The following is a 17,004-nucleotide window of genomic DNA, read 5'->3' as shown; positions in this document are numbered from 1 at the left end:
TGCTCCTCTGGAATTACATGTAGCTGCAATCCAGCTTTTACCATGAACCCAGTGTCATTTCTAGCAATCCTTAGGGCCATGTCTCTGATCAAATCATGCATCCTTACATATTTAGGGTCAGCTCTCTCCAGTAAGGAGGTATTCTCCAACTTATTCAATATTGAGTGGCCCTGATCAAAGCTGGCCTGTCTACTATTTCTTCTATCCATTAAACCCTCAGAAATGAACTTGCTAATTAATTCCTCTCTGGGTATTCTGTAGTCTTCGGGATACAAACAGCAATAGAGAAAACAGCGCTGCAGTTTTGGATCCCTCAAGCGTATAAAGCTGCATAAGAGTAGCGGGAATACCTTGTTTTCCATGTCATCTGGCCCCATTGAAGATTCTTTCAGTTCTTCCAATGCGTCTCTCCATTCATGTATGTCTATTACCCCCCTCATGCTTCCACCCATTGTAATAATCCCAAGTGGCAAGCCAGCACATCTTTTTGCTACTTCCTTTGCTACGTCTTCTGTATCGGAAGGAAGTTTTATCCCATACCCAAGTTTCTCTAGGAATAATTCCCAAGATTCTTCCTCATTCAGAACATTCACTTTTATAATTCTTTGGCAACCCATCTTATGACAAACATCAACCGATCGACTAGTTATGAGCAACTTACTTCCATCTCTTCCAAGAGGAATTCCTATCTTCTCAATATCAAAATTGTTCCATACATTGTCCAGTATGAGCACAAAACTTCTCCTTTTCCTCAATGCCTCAAACAACTCTGCAGCTCTCAGATTCTCATTATCTTCACTTGAAAGATCTAGATTAATGACACTGGCAATGTCATTCTGCAACTTGTGAATGTTGGAATCTTGTGAGACATTAATCCAATACACACGGCCCTTGCATTTAGGATCATTTAGAAGTTTGTTGTGGATATGCATTGCCAAAGTCGTCTTACCGACTCCACCCATACCATAAATGCCAATTCGTGAGTCGATATCATTCATTAACCATGCCCAAACTGTCTTCAGATTTTGTTTTAGAGAGCGTTGAGATTTCCATTCTGTTGTCACCAAAGGCTTCCCCTTTGTCTTACAAACTTCAAGAAAAAGCCCCTCAGAAAATTTACCACGCTCTGCAAGTTTCTCCACTTCCAACCTAGTTTTCTTGACAAGCTTTCCCAAATGCAGACGTGAAAAAAAATTATAAAACCTCGTCTGCTGCACTTCTTGGTTCAAGCTCTCGCATTTTATTTTCTTCCTATCTACATTGGCCAACCAGTCTTCAACTTCTCTCTTCCGCTTCTTACCGTTATAAATTTCTTCCTCCTCTATCACTGCAAGCACATCCGCAGCACGATTTTCTAAGACTTGGATGTCATTTCTTAGAGTTTCCATCTTCTCTTTAATTCCAGTGTAGTCAAGAAGCATTTCTGCAGCAAGATTTGCCAGCTTCTCAGCCATGTTTGACAACATCTCAGCCATAAGAACTGCCTGAAAATCAATCAAATAAACTCTTCAAACTGTTTGAATCATCTGCAATGTGTGAGGTTATCAAACTCCAAAATATCATGTTTGTTGCTAAAAGATGGTGAAGGAAGAGAATGGCACTACAGATCTCCGTAACAGATTTTAGGTCTGAAAAAACAAAACAAAAAACTCTCCACTATCAATCAATCTGATCAACTTTCAGTTCGCCTACAGCAGGATGAAGACTTTGATAATATGAAACTTGGATACCATCCAGCTTCAAGTGCTGCAATAATCAAAATCTACTGTGAGCAAATTCACGCCGCATGAAAGATTAGGTTCTTCCCATCACATGATATCCATAAGACTCTGCAAGAAAATTGTGGAGAAAGTCTCTAACATTTCTGCATCCACCAACATAATTGTGTGATAGTAAAGTACTAAACAAAGGATATATCATAATAAAACCTGAATTCTCTCAGTTTTTACAGGTCCATAACTCCCTTAGGCATCTACGCAGTAAGTAAAAATCAAATCTCGTTCTCTGTGAATGATGAAAGGTACTTCTAACACACATTTTCAACTACTCAATGTAAAAGCAATCTAACAGAATCCAGATCACAACGCAAAATCTGTAAGCCCGGAAAAGCAATTGAAATTTCAAAGTCTAAATCATCAGAATTTTCAAGAAACAAGAAATGCCATTCATCTTAAAAATCCCAGAGACTGCACACATTCAGCCACGAAAGTAGTTTCATGTAAGACTAAAAATAATTGCTTTACCAAACTGCAGTAATACGCTTACACTGTTCTTGAACAGAAGATTGGAAATGAAGGATTAATAATCAACTGTATCACCGCGTTTTGCAGAAATGAAAATTTGAACTTCCTGCGTTTGTGTAAAAATGGCTGAAAGAAGAGTTGAAGAATTGTGAAAGAAGAGTTGAAGAATTGTGGGAGTCAACGAGATCATCACCTATCCACATGGGCTTTAGCACCTTTTGTAGTTCTGGCGATTATGAAGTCATTTCTTGGGTTAAATTACACGATCAGTCCCTATATTTTCAGTGAAAATTGATTTTAGTCCTTAAATTCTTTTATGTACAATGTTGATTCACTATTTTTATGAATTATTATGATGTCTAGGTAAGGATCAATATCATATTCCGACCAAAAACATAGGAATGAAAATTGTAATTTACCCACATTTGTTGTCTTTAGCGAACAATTCATTATAAATTAATTATTAATATTAAATATAATTATTCTTTTATTAAATTCTGTAACAATGTCGTTAATATAAAAATAAAAGTTCTATATTGTTCAATAACACATTAATTTTTTATCTATTGCAAATAAGGCTTCATAGCAATTTTCATTTTCAAAACTAAAATAATTTTGTAAATTAAGATATTTTACAGATTTTATGTTTAAATTTATTCCAAAACTTTATAGCCAAGTCTTTTACTAGCAATAGAAATTGACAATAAAAGTGTAATATGTGTAGTTGTTTCGTTGTCTATATACCTCGTTTTATTTCGAACATTTTTAATACAGGAACATGGATTGTTAGTCCATTTTCATTAGCTACAAAATTAATTTCATTATAATATTATTTATAGCATATATCTTATTATATTGCAGTGGATGTTAATTCACGTAATACAGAATGTAAATATGATATTGATATTCTATAAATTTATATAGTTTTCTTTTTCTTTTTGGAATTTATGTTGATAAGATGCAAATTTTGAATATCTTTTTTAAATATTTTGAAGAGAAAAATCAAAAGATAAAGATAAATATCTGGTTTGTAAAGTTTCTAAATTTAATTATTTTTTTACTGTAAAATAAATGAAGATAAGTTTTCCCAAAAAATATCAAATCCAACCCCCCCAATTATAAATATCCCCCAGCCCAGCACTGTACCCCCCCTCTCTCTCACTGAGGTGGAAGTTTATTGTACCATACATAAACCTCTCCACCCTTATCCCCTCCTCTCCGCCCTGCACCGCCACTCATGGCCTGCTCCTCCTCCATCATCGGAGTTTCCTCCATATACCAGACCAATCCATCTCTTGACCACTCCAAGCGCCCCACTTCCGCCCCGCCATTAGCTCTCCATTTCTCCGCCGCTCATAACCCCTTCAGAGCTTTTTCTTTCGCCGGCCGCCTCAAGGCGGCTGCTGGTGCGTCCAATTCTTTTGTTGCTTCAGCTGTGGTCACTCCCAACTCCTCTGTTTTGAGCGAGGAGGCGTTTAAGGGGCTTGGGGGTTTCGGAAGGAGCGCCTCGGACGTTAGCGGGAGCGAGTACGAAGAGTCGGAAGAGGAATTTGGGGAGATTGAGGCCGGAAGTGCGGATGAACTAGATGTTTCTAAACTTGGTTTGCCTCAACGCCTTGTGGCTACGCTCGAGAAGCGTGGGATTACTCAGCTTTTCCCTATCCAGGTCTGTCTTTTTCGCTCTTAGTTCCTTCTTGTATCATAATGTTGCGTAGTGGTACTGAGAGTTGGTCTACCAGAAACTTTATCCATTTGTGGAAGTGGAAGATGTATGTCTGGAGATTATTGAAATGAATTTCTCGGTTTATTAGCTTGAAATATAGCACAGCAAGAGAGTAGTTTAGTCTACGAGGAGATTAATCATAAAAGTATACTGGTATAGCACACAACTCCAGAATAGAATTACTAATGGTTCATTCTCATTGGAAGTACATATTTTGGGTATTCTTGATATTCTTTTGATTGACTGGGCTTTATGAATAATACGAACTCTGATTGAGTTTGCTCTTATGTTTGCTTATGTAGAGAGCTGTTTTAGTGCCAGCACTGGAAGGTCGTGACATTATCGCTCGCGCAAAGACTGGGACCGGAAAAACATTAGCATTTGGTATCCCAATAATCAAAGGACTCGATGCTGAACAGGAAAAAGGTTCTTTGAGGTATATCACATGCGATTTGTAAACTCTTCACATGGTGTTACTTACTTCTATCTGTGTAATAACAACATTTTGTTTGTTTGAAGACGGGGACGGCTTCCAAAGGTATTGGTCCTAGCACCTACCAGAGAACTGGCTAAGCAAGTGGAGAAGGAATTCAAAGAGTCTGCTCCATATTTGAACACTGTCTGCATTTATGGAGGGGTTTCATATGTCACACAGGAGAGTGCACTTTCCCGTGGAGTTGATGTTGTGGTTGGAACTCCTGGTAGAATTATTGACCTGATCAATAACAACAGCTTGAAATTGGGTGAAGTTCAATATTTGGTTCTTGATGAAGCGGATCAAATGCTTGCTGTTGGATTTGAGGAAGATGTCGAAGTCATTCTGGAAAAGCTTCCTTCAGAGAGGCAAAGCATGCTTTTTTCAGCAACCATGCCTGGTTGGGTTAAAAAATTAGCCAGGAAATTTCTGAATAATCCTCTGACCATTGACCTAGTAAGTCATTTTCATCAAATAAGTATCACTGAGTTCTTTGTTGTATGTCGTGGGTCTTGCTTCTGATTTCCTATACTAAAATAATGGTAACAATATATTTGCCATGATCTATTAATTCTATTTGCTGCTTGTATTCACTTTGATGATGTTGGCTTCATTTCATTTTTATATAAGAATCATATGTCCATGTTATGGTTACTCTCAGGTTTCAGCTGATTCTTTCTCTTCTCCTGTTAAGTTAATATCAACAAAGTTTGATATTCTCTCTCCATGTCTTTTGCCTCTACATTATAGGTTGGTGATCAAGAAGAAAAGTTGGCTGAAGGAATTAAGTTGTATGCTATTCCAACTACAGCAACATCCAAACGGACTATCCTTGGGGATCTCGTGACAGTATGTATTCATTGCTTATTCTGTTGAGGTTTCATTTTGCCGTGCTCTAGTTTGAGTTGTTTGAAGCTTACAAATGTCTATGTAGCGATTTAACCATTAAATCAAATTTTTAAATCCAGGTCTATGCGAAGGGTGGAAAAACCATTGTTTTCACACAGACTAAACGAGATGCTGATGAAGTCTCGTTGGTATTAACAAATAGCATTGCTTCGGAGGCACTGCATGGCGACATTTCTCAGCACCAGAGGGAAAGAACGTTAAATGGTTTTAGGCAAGGAAAATTTACAGTGCTTGTTGCTACTGATGTTGCTGCTCGCGGGCTTGATATTCCGAATGTTGACCTTGTAAGTTCAATTAAATTTTCATGATGCTGCTTAAGAGTTCTTCTGGATATAAAGCATGTATTTGCTCTTTCATTGGCAACTTTTATGGATATTGGAAGGAGGGTATGTTATGCTTCCCATGATAAAGGCATAAGTTGTATGGACTATGTACTAATAGAGAACATTGTGAAGGGTGTTGATGTTTTTAGCAGATAGTGACATCTATTGTTCTGCTTTTATCTGGGTTTTCTATTCCATGAAATGCTTCAGGAGCTATCCATTTTTCGCATGTCTGTTTACTGTATCTCCTTTAGCCCAATATCTCTGCTCTGATTGTACTCTCTGGGAACTTGTTGTTTCAGTTGATGTCTTTGAGTTTGTTTTGATGATGGGATTCTTGGCAGTTTGGCTGCATAGTTGAAATATTGCTTGATTGACGAGATGTTTGTTTACTTCGTAATTCACATGTGTCTTTTGGACCACTTTTTCTCTAGGTTGTTCATTATGAACTTCCAAATGACCCAGAGACATTTGTGCACCGTTCCGGCCGAACAGGACGTGCAGGAAAAGAAGGTACAGCTGTTCTGATGTTCACCAGTAGCCAAAGGCGGACTGTCAAATCTCTTGAGCGTGATGTTGGGTGCAAGTTTGAATTTATTAGTCCACCATCTGTTCAAGAGGTTTTGGAATCATCAGCTGAGCAAGTAGTTGCTACCCTTAGCGGTGTTCATCCTGAATCTGTTGAGTACTTCACTCCAACTGCACAAAAACTCTTTGAACAACAAGGAGTTGATGCTCTTGCTTCTGCTCTAGCAGCCTTGAGTGGTTTTTCTCAGCCACCATCCTCTCGTTCTCTTATTACTCATGAACAGGTAAATGATAGCAGATGTAGTTAGAGAACTTGGTTGTTTGAAGAACTACAATATGAGTGTTTATCATAAGTTTGATTGTTGTGGAAAAATATGCCTAAATGCAATTCTATATTACTTTTTGGCTTTACACTTAGCTCACAGAGTGTCCATGGAGGAGATATTGTTCTTGGAATTTTGTCTTTTGATATTCTCTTGCATCATGTTGTTCATAGCCATGTATGCTTTCTTAAATACGATGTTGACGTATCTGCTACTATTGGTGACTTTGCAAATTTTTTCAAGCAATGTTAACTAGGTTTCTAATCATCTGTGCTTGCTTTGGCGTTGTTTGCTTGTACTGCAGGGTTTAGTTACACTACAGTTGACACGTGAGACTGCCTATTCTCGAGGATACCTATCTGCTAGATCTGTCACAGGATTTCTGTCTGATGTTTATTATGCTGCCGCAGATGAAATAGGCAAAATACACCTAATTGCTGATCAAAATGTAAGTATATATCACTGATGTCCACTCAACCTTGTGCTGTTACTGCATTGGTATGAGAGTTTTGATCTAATTGAGCAAATGGATATCCTGTCAGGTTCAAGGAGCAGTATTTGATCTTCCAGAAGAGATTGCAAAAGAGTTGCTGAATAAGGAACTACCACCTGGAAACACTATTTCCAAGATCACTAAAGTGAGAATCTTATTATCAATGTTATCAAGACTAGTTTTAGTCTCACTGAAATCAATGTGCCAACTTTCTGTTTGCAGTTGCCTCCTTTGCAAGATGATGGGCCTCCCAGCGATTTTTACGGCAGGTTTTCAAACAGTGATAGACGGTCACCAAGAGGTTCTAGGGACCAAAGAGGAGGTTCAAGGGACCAAAGAGGAGGTTCAAGGGACCGAAGAAGTTTTAGATCTTCCAGGGACTGGTTGGATGACATTGACGATGAGGATAACTCCAGGAGAGGTAGTCGCAGCAGCAGAACTGAGAACAGGTGGTCTAGGAACTCGAGAAGCAGTGGGAGTGATTGGTTGATTGGTGATAGGCAATCGAGTCGGTCACCATCTTTTGGGTCCAGGGACAGGTATATTTTGACTCAAATGCATCTTTACTCAATTAAGAAAAAAACCCAAACCATTCTATTCATAACTATCCTAAAGAATCTTGTTTTCATAGTAGTTGGTAATCTAAATTGACAAAATTGCTTGGTTCCAACTGGGAATCACACTTCAAATCTTTTTGCTGTCATGGTATAATAAATGTGTATCGCAGCACATAAGTTATACTTTTCCTATATAGCTCATATATAATCTGATGATATTACTGAAGCAGAAACTTTGGAGGTGCATGCTTCAACTGTGGGCGTACTGGCCACCGTGCATCTGAATGCCCCAACAAGAAAGACTACTAGTTTACCGTCAGATCATCCTCCTCCTGTTGCAGCTTGTGAAAATGTGAAAACCTTGCGGTTGAGAAACAAAGCCTTGGGCTGATTGGTTCTTTCCACTAGCAGATCCAAGTCCATATTGGGTGAAAAAGGCATCATGGAGGATCACAAGCTTCCAACTTTCCCGTTTTTGCGGCATCTACAATCCGAGTACCACCCATGATCCACTTAGTACTTTCTGGCGGGTTGATTATTTAAATTTTTTGATCACTGCACCAATTTGCCAAAAGAAGCCTATTACCTTGGGTTGTGATGATTTGGGTAACTGGAAATAATTTGTGTTTCTGAGTAACAAAGCACCTATAGAATCGGCTGTTACTAACCAGGATAATTGTGGTATTGATATATAAAATACTATGGAAGCGTTGTTTTGGAAGACATGCCAGAGTGTGATAGAATCAGTGCATTTTTACACTCTCTCCTTTCCAGTTAATCTCTTTTTGGGCAAAGTTTGATTTGTCTTGTGGGGTTCAATTGATGCTCACACCATTCAATTCTAAACACTTCACGCTAAACTTAGCTAATATTGTATGCATATGATGTTCCAGTTCCTTTTAACCACTTTTGAAATGAAATGCTTGATGTTCCCAGATTTTTTTGGATAGAAGGTAACCCGTAGGGATCTTACATGCAAACAACCGTTGGACAAGAGTAAGTGCTGTGCGGATGTATTGGCCACGAACAGCTAAATCCAACCACTTCCGTACTCCTACTTTGGTCATTGGATGGATTCTTTCCTGTCCTTTTAATTTCGTCACCCAGAAAAGAAGGTTAAAGTTTGATGCATGTGGGATTTCAGTTGCATGACATAATTAAATGCATACATCGTTAAAGACCAACTGGATGAGAATTCGATCGCAGCCTTGAAACAATTCAAGTCCTGTTAGCTTGAAAAACATGATGAACAATCATTGAATGTGTCAGTCAAGTTTAGTTAATTGATGAAGGTAAGATATATGATCAAAAGGTTATAAGTTGAATCTCAACAATGTTTGTGTATTGATCTATCTTATTTAGTAATAGTCTATTGTAATATAATTGTAATTTATTAAAAAAAGAATAACACTATAGAGTGTAATTTCGATACAATCCACACCAAAATAAGAGAACATCAACTTCCTCACATAATTATTATAGTTTACTAGAAATTCAAGCCACGCGTCATCGAAACCAAAAATACTAACACCACGATTTAAGACATGCATGCATGGCTCTGATCAAGCGCGAGTAAAGTCAGCTGGAGGAGTTAATTTTCCGCATACATTAAGCACCAGGCTGAGAGTCGCCTGATTGTTCAGATTAATGCCGAGAGCGTTTCCCGTAATGGCGGTACTAAGGCACACCGCCGCCTCCACAACCGGCAGCAAGCTGGTCGAAGGGTTTCCCACCACCAGTCCCATTGATCCACTAAGTAGTGATAGGGGATGGTGTAATAATAAAAGGATAAAGTTGGTAAATACCTATACAAATAGAGGATGGTGTAATTAACCTTTACTTGCACGTGTGTATCAAAATTTTGTCTACGAAATTTAGTGTAGTTGATGAAGTTAAAGTCCAAGCAATATGTAGTAGTTATTAATCTTAATAAATTATATATAATGATTATTAATTGAAATTTGTAATATAAATAAAAAAAATTAAAATTAAAATTTTAAATTTACAATTGAAAATTACACGACGACCAACACAAGCAAACAACCCATTGAATTATAAAGAATTGGAACAGTAATATTCAATAATATGTCATGAATTAACTATTTTCTATTAGTTTCACATATTTACATTAATGGCATGTCAAGGTCCAATCACAATTATATCCCGAGGTCTAACTTTTATAAAATTATTGTAAAAATTGACAATAATGTTTCTGTACACGCAAATTTAAAGAACACCTCTACACTCAATTAAACATATATATTATAAGCTATTTTATAGATACACATAAAATTAAAATAAATAAATATAAAAATACTTTTGGCATTTGTAGGAGGATGGATTAATTATATTTCTCTCGATAAAAAAAATAAAGAAGTGATAGAATTTGAAATTAATACAATTATAAGGGTCCATTCTGCTAACTGGCCCAACATCCCTTGAATTTTTTAGTTTGTGATTAATGAAATATTACTAAAAAAAAAGTCCTCTTATTATCCATTGTATCAGATATATTCCAATCTGTTCACTCGGGGCGGAATGAATGCAGTAACCGTTTTTTTTTTAAATAAAAAATATTAGTTTTATTTAACAAAATAAAATAATTAAAATTATCTAAAAACGACCGTTATAATTTTGTGTGATGAGCATTAATATACATTAATTAGCAAGATTATCTTAAAACGACCGTTCAGCATTTATACACACTAATTAGCAAGATTATCCTAAAAACGATCGTTGTAATCTTGAATATTTAGCAAGATTTCAAATCACTGCAAAACCCCCCATTGAAGCCATCGCCACAACACTAATTTTCAAATCGCTGCAAGAACCCCGTTTTCAAGTTCATACACACTGATTAGTAAGATTATTCTAAAAACGACCGTTGTAATCTTGAATATTTAGCAAGATTTCAAATCACTGCAAAACCAGCCATTGAAGTCACCGCCACAACACTAATTTTCAAATTACTACAAGAACCCCATTGAATTTCATACACACTAATTAGCAAGATTATCCTAAAAATGACCGTTGTAATCTTGAATATTTAGCAAGATTTCAAATCACTGCAAAACCCCCCATTGAAGCCACCGCCACAATACTAATTTTCAAATCACTACAAGAACCCCATTGAATTTCATACACACTGATTAGCAAGATTATCCTAAAAATGACCGTTGTAATATTGAATATTTAGCAAGATTTCAAATCACTGCAAAACCCCCCATTGAAACCACGCCCACAACACTAATTTTCAAATCACTGCAAGAACCTCGTTGAAGTTTATACACACTGATTAGCAAGATTATCCTAGCTCTCTTCTCTAACGTTTCCCCCCTTTCTAATTTGTCAGTGGGCAGGTGATACTCAGAATTAGTTATTGTGATTACAACAAAATAGTGCTACAGAGCACCATTTGTGAGTGAAATACTATATTGTGCCACGTTGTTTTTGCGTGTATATAATAAATATTTTTTTATTTTTTAAAATATATTATAAATAAGAATAAAGTATATAATCAGCAATTCACATTTACAAAAAATAGAAATAAAAAAAAAGAAAATAAACTTAAAGTATTATCGACATAATTAAAAAAATTCACCCATATTAAATTTTTTGTGTCTATGATATTCTTAAATGAGTTTTATTTCATTTATTTATTTATTTTAAATTAATGTATTAGTTTATATATATTTTAAAATATAAAAATATTTATTATATGTAGGTAAGAGCACCTGTCATGATAAAAATTGAAACACATCAAGTGTATTAATAGGAGAAATGAAAGGATGATGGGAGGATTTTCTTTCTAATAAAAATGGTTAAGAAAACAGAGCACAGCACAGCAAAGCAAAAACTAGAACTAGAAGCCGCCATTATTGCCTTTCTGCCCCACACCCACCCAGCATTCTTACGCCAAACGCGCTTTTTTGCTTCTGCTTTCAAATTTTCATTCTTCTTTCTTGTTCTCCAGCAGATCTCTTCACTTGATCAATATTCCATTCTTTTCTTCTCCCAAATTCTTCCCTGATAAGGTGAGTGAGTTACGCATGTTGCTTTTTGGTTTCGTTTTTGCTCTTCCAGATTAGTTCGAGCTCGTGATTTCTTAACTTTGTAGTGATTATATAGTTTAAGTATGTCTCATGTTCACGAGCCCACTTCAAATTGCGGCGTTTCTTGAGTTGTGATATATTATTGGCGATTTTTAACTAGTTTCAACTTCATTTCCTCATTTTATCAAACTGCTTGTGATCAGCAGTTGTTTGTTGTGTTTTCTTCAGTGTACGGTGCGGAAATAGATGCCCTTCTGTTGGGGGTTAGGGCTTTTATGAGTGTTCGATCAACTTGAGGCAAATAGTTGTTCCGTGCCTGGTAGCCGAAGTTACTTCAATCTGAACTGAATTCTAGTATTTTAGTTTGATAGTTTTTATATTTTAGTATTTGTTAGAAAGAGCTGCTTGCTGTTTTCCATACACTCCCCCTTTATGTCTCAAGTAGTTCTTGTGAATATTTGATGTATTCTTTACTTCACAGGTCAAGCTAAAGGTTTGTTCTCTGGGCCGCCAATGGGGCCACTTTTCTACATACTTATAGCATTGCCTTGTACAATTGGGGCAATGACATTGGCGATTCTTCATATTTACAAACATCTATTGAATTATACTGAGCCGACATATCAGAGATACATTGTCCGAATTATCTTCATGGTTCCTGTGAGTATTTTGATACTCGGCCTTTGGACTTGTTTGGTCATATGCTTACTGTTTTACACAATTGAAGCTTTTTAGGATTTGTTATTCACAGTTGAAATATTTTCTCACTGATGTGGTGATCATGTGCTTAATTTGGTTTAGTAAACCTTTGCCTGTTTTCTGTATATTTACTCGTTTACTATTTATTTTTTTTGTGCTTCTGTTCTATAAAGAATCTCATGTCTGATGTTTGTGAGGAAATAGAGAAAGTCAAAATTTGGCCTTTTTTTCTTTTTTCCAAATTTTTAGTTATTAAAAATGTAAAACCTTTAAAAAGTGAAATTGTTACAAACAATTGAAAACTTTCCATTTGAAAAAAAAATACCACATGCTAATTAGTAATGAATAAATTTATAGTACCACCTATTTGGTGTCTTCCCATACATGGTGACTAATATCTGGTAAAAAGAAGTTCTATTTTGTTGTTCTTATTCAATTTAAACAAGAGGACAAAAAAGCTATTTATATGAAAAATACGACTACTTTATAGTAAGAGACAAACATCTTGGGATAGATGAAATAGAAACCCAAACACCCTCTGTGAGATAGGGAGGAGTACTACTTTTTTCTTTTCTTTCTTTTGTAAATTTTTAATTATCTCTTATATATATAAATTTAGTTTTTTGTATATATTGACCCCTCCAATTGTTGTAGTTGCTCCATAAAACTGAGCTAATCTGAGCCCAAAGTAGCAAAATTCATTATGTAAATGTAACAAGGACACTGGCCGTGCTAGTATTTACAGATAATACCAAAATGGTCATAACCCTAAGTCATTGTAAAGAAAAGATGTAACATGCGAATCAAAGGCATCATCGGTACTTGATTAAAGGAATAAGGGAAATTGGCTGTTTAATTCTTTTAAAATAGAATTGTTCCTATCTGTAGATTTTTATGAATGTAAGGAAGTAGTACTTCTCTTTTATGCTTTCCTGAACTTGTATGAATATCTTTTAGCTTATTTAATAAATGGGTAGGGTCTGAGCCAAACCGTAGCCTAGGCATAAACGACTTTACTAAAAAACAATTTCCATCATTGTGATAAACAATTGTATAATGTATCCTAATTTTTGGTCAAATCATCCCAAATACTGATCGCATATTTCCATAAGTTAATGACAACAACAAACAAAAACAATTGAAATATTAATTGTGAGTTTTCCTTGTTTTGCATGCATTACCACAGTCTACTTGGAACATGTTCTGATCATCTTGAAATTGGTTTCCTGATAGGTTTATGCGTTGACGTCTTTCCTGTCCCTGGTCCTAAATAAAAGTGCAATTTACTTCAATTCAATCAGAGAAGTGTAAGTATGTTCATGATATTTCCTTTCTCTTATAACAATGTAGAGTAATAATTAGAAGAACTCTGTAGTTCCCATTTTTTCGGTCATATGGCTGTTTCATTTTTATGTGAACTATCTTGTTTCCTTTTCAGGTCATGTCGGAGAATTCTATCTAGTAATGTGAACGCTCCAAAATTGTGCTAAATGGTTCTAAAGTTGCACATAAAACTATGGTCAAGATTGAATGATGTTTATTTTGTTATGGACAGAAATAAAGCAGATCATGTCACACACACACACTCACCCCAAAAAGGAAAAGAGCCATGCTTGCTTTGGAGTGGTTAATTTTTTTTACTCCGTATCAACTTAGGCAAATATGCTGCTGCTTTATCATGACAAACAAGAATTTGATTCTTTCATGTCATCCACTTAATCAAACAATGGCGCTTGGCGTACCAGATATTTGATGAGATTGATAAAGTTGGTGTGTGATTAACATTAAGATTGTTGGTCAAATTTGGCAGTCATTGTATCAATTTCAAGAACATGTATTACTAGTATAGGGCCATAATTTAGGAATTTAATCATTTAAATTAATTTCTGTACTGGATACAGTCCAAGTGAACAATTTCCTAAGCTACTTCTTAGTGTACCTGCAGCCTGCTTGCGTCCATCTTTCTTTTTGACAAAGTTCTCCTTAAATGGAGTTATTCGCCTCTCTGTTAGAGTCAATACATTCAATTGTTTCTCTCCTCTTCTTCGTCACCCTTCAAGAATTAATCTGACCTACATGATAAAAAATTGATTGTTTGGTGTTTCATGCTTTTTAAGGGACACGTGTTTTAGTGTATATTTTATGTCATGTTTTGATACAATTTTGACAATGGGAAAAAATAAATGAATAACTTTTTATGCACGACCTCCATGGTGATGCTGCTTATTCTTGGAAGCCGTGCTCGTTTTTATTGCATGTGAAGAATGTAAGAGTAAGTTCATTGTGGAAACTTGGGTGCATTGGTGGTCTAGGATCCAATACATCTTGGATTCCAACATATTGCATCAAAGCTTAGGCCCACACCTCTTGCTTGCTGTTTTTTATGCATTTGCTGCATTTTCCTGTTGCTATCTTTCCATGAAATTGATCTTCAATTGCTTTGATTGATTCGCCTATGAGTTTAGCTATTGCGGTTCATTTCTTTTGCTTCAAGACTGTGTGGTTCTAATGAATTGTCTTTGCAGATATGAAGCTTGGGTCATTTATAATTTCCTATCGCTGTGCTTAGCATGGGTAGGTGGTCCAGGAGCTGTTGTGCTAAGTCTGTCTGGCAAAGTTCTAAAGCCAAATTGGTGTTTAATGACATGCTGCTTCCCCCCTATTCCATTGGATGGGTGAGTAACACGATCTTGAAGCTACCATTCGTTTTAGAGTATTGCTCTCAATTTTCTTGTGGTACTTGTGGAAATTTTGAATAGTTTAATTGATGGATGGTTATTGAGAATGTGATTATTCTATATCATTCCAGGGTGTAACAGTACTTGATGACCTTCTGAATTATCATGTTGATCTCTTTTGTGTAAGTAGTTGAGGAGTTTGTGTTGTTTGGCCTTTGTTCCTTTAATCACTTTTGGGATTAAGTTTCATTCGGACCACGTTTTTATAAAAGCTACAAATTATAACTATTAATCCTACTGCAGTTATTTTTTATCTAATTACAGATTATGGCCACAAATTAACTTCTTAAATTTCTTCGTTATTTTTAAGAATGAGGTTAGTTTTGGAGATTAGTTGCATTCTGCACTGCATAATCAATTATGAAATTGTGAATCCAAATGTCATAATCACTATTTTTAAAATCAATTATTCCAAGCTCGATTATGTCATACTCAATTATGTCTAAATTGGGCCTAAGTGCCATAATGTATCATTAGGATTTTTCGCCATCTATGAACCACTATGGATAAATTGGCTGGTAATTGATTGCTAATAAGCTTCCATTGCGTTTTGTTTAGTTTATTATTGAAAGCATCCATAATGGTTTTGCATTAGATATTCCCTTTAAGTTTTCACATGATGTTCCACCTCCTAAAGTTTGCTTATTTTTATTGATCCATGTAGGCGCTTTATACGAAGGTGCAAACAAGGGTGTTTGCAATTTGTGATCCTCAAGCCCATTCTAGTTGCAGTTACCTTTATATTATATGCAAAAGGGAAGTATGAAGATGGGAATTTCAACCCAAGGCAATCATATCTCTACATCACTATTATCTATACGATCTCATACTCTATGGCACTCTATGCCTTGGCCTTGTTTTACGTGGCTTGCAGAGATTTGCTTCAGCCATTCAATCCAGTGCCCAAGTTTATCATAATCAAGTCCGTAGTATTTCTTACGTACTGGCAGGTATGAAGCTTGAGAATTTCACTATACGTAAATGAGTGATATTGAAAGTTTACTTTCTTTCACTGGAATCGTGAAGTATTGTTGCTAAATATTCATGATAACTTTCATCTGCCAACTTTGGACATAGAAGATGTTCTCCTTCGTCCTCTGAGCCTTGCCACTGTTATAGTTATTTCTTGAATTTGACCACTATCTGCTCAGTGGATTGTTGAGGCTAGAATTTCTGTCTTCCATTGCTTACTAACTTAGTCGCTAAGGGTGTAATGCCACTATTTTCGAGTTGTCAACAACTCAACATCTTGGGAATGATTTGATTCTTGTTATTTTACTGTAACATGTTACAAGTATCTTAAGTAAGAGGTAGCATCTGGGTATGATGATACCTTCCCTAACATAGTTGTCAAGCAGATAAAACTGCATTGGCCTTTCAGTTCCTAGTTTTAGACTGCCTTCTAGTTTATTTTGTTATTATCTCTGTCTCTCTTGTATATCATTTAGACTTGCATGCCACTTGTTTGCCATTATTAATTATCCTTGCAGAACTCAGCAAGTGAACAGTGTAATGCTATTGATCTAAGAAATCTGATGGCCACTAATAATGAGATGAGCTGTTGAAATGAATTCATGGCTGGATCATATTGCTTTGAGACTTGGGGACATCCTTTGTTTGATATAAGCCTGTGGTTGATGACCAAATTTATGTTCAGGCTTCTTAACAATTGTGGTTTTTGCTTGAATTTTGTTATCTTGCAGTTAATACAAGTAGCAGATCATGACTTTTGTCTGGCTTATGTTAAGTTTAATATCTGCCTTGTGGTTGATGACTAAATTTATATGCTGAGAATCTTGGCTAAGTTTTAAGAATAATTCGCTTGCAGGGCGTTTTAGTTTTTCTTGCGGCAAAGTCTGGCTTAATAAAAGATACAGAGGAAGCTGCAGAATTTCAAAATTTCATAATTTGTGTTGAGATGCTTATTGCTGCTCTCGGTCA

At 35.9% G+C, this 17,004-nt stretch overlaps 3 protein-coding genes across 3 annotated transcripts in view; 2 read left to right on the top strand and 1 right to left on the bottom strand.

Moving 5' to 3' along the window:
* The window catches only part of LOC105169413 (probable disease resistance protein At4g27220), a 4,414-nt gene extending 1,983 nt beyond the window's left edge, over window positions 1-2,431 (bottom strand). The window contains 2 exon segments of the mRNA XM_020695579.1: window positions 1-1,864; window positions 2,266-2,431. The exon segment at window positions 1-1,864 is cut by the window's left edge and continues 4 nt beyond it. Coding sequence (XP_020551238.1) covers window positions 1-1,454 — 1,454 coding nt within the window. The 5' untranslated portion in view covers window positions 1,455-1,864; window positions 2,266-2,431.
* Window positions 3,381-8,333, top strand: LOC105169024 (DEAD-box ATP-dependent RNA helicase 3, chloroplastic). The gene is made up of 10 exons (XM_011089282.2): window positions 3,381-3,909; window positions 4,269-4,402; window positions 4,486-4,897; window positions 5,192-5,290; window positions 5,410-5,634; window positions 6,108-6,485; window positions 6,829-6,972; window positions 7,067-7,162; window positions 7,240-7,556; window positions 7,805-8,333. Exons 1-10 carry the CDS (start codon window positions 3,481-3,483, stop codon window positions 7,881-7,883), a joined length of 2,313 nt encoding a protein of 770 aa, XP_011087584.1. The 5' UTR covers window positions 3,381-3,480; the 3' UTR covers window positions 7,884-8,333.
* LOC105169023 (transmembrane protein 184A) overlaps window positions 11,378-17,004 on the top strand; it is a 6,902-nt gene continuing 1,275 nt past the window's right edge. The window contains 7 exon segments of the mRNA XM_011089281.2: window positions 11,378-11,608; window positions 12,108-12,286; window positions 13,559-13,632; window positions 14,851-15,000; window positions 15,728-16,013; window positions 16,892-16,994; window positions 16,997-17,004. The exon segment at window positions 16,997-17,004 is cut by the window's right edge and continues 93 nt beyond it. Of these exon segments, the coding sequence (XP_011087583.2) occupies window positions 12,140-12,286; window positions 13,559-13,632; window positions 14,851-15,000; window positions 15,728-16,013; window positions 16,892-16,994; window positions 16,997-17,004 (768 nt within the window). The 5' untranslated portion in view covers window positions 11,378-11,608; window positions 12,108-12,139.

The sequence above is a fragment of the Sesamum indicum genome, linkage group LG8, assembly GCF_000512975.1.
Source record: "Sesamum indicum cultivar Zhongzhi No. 13 linkage group LG8, S_indicum_v1.0, whole genome shotgun sequence".
In the NCBI taxonomy this organism is placed as follows: domain Eukaryota; kingdom Viridiplantae; phylum Streptophyta; class Magnoliopsida; order Lamiales; family Pedaliaceae; genus Sesamum; species Sesamum indicum.
Note: the sequence above shows the minus strand (reverse complement) of the source record. Positions and strands in the feature narration are given on the sequence as shown.

Coding starts and splice junctions, on each gene's coding strand:
- LOC105169024 (XM_011089282.2), top strand. CDS start 3,481: ATGGCCTGCTCCTCCTCCATCATCGGAGTTTCCTCCATATACCAGACC. Junction 4,403..4,485: donor CAGGAAAAAGGTTCTTTGAG/GTATATCACATG, acceptor GTTTGTTTGAAG/ACGGGGACGGCTTCCAAAGG. Junction 7,163..7,239: donor CTATTTCCAAGATCACTAAA/GTGAGAATCTTA, acceptor TTCTGTTTGCAG/TTGCCTCCTTTGCAAGATGA.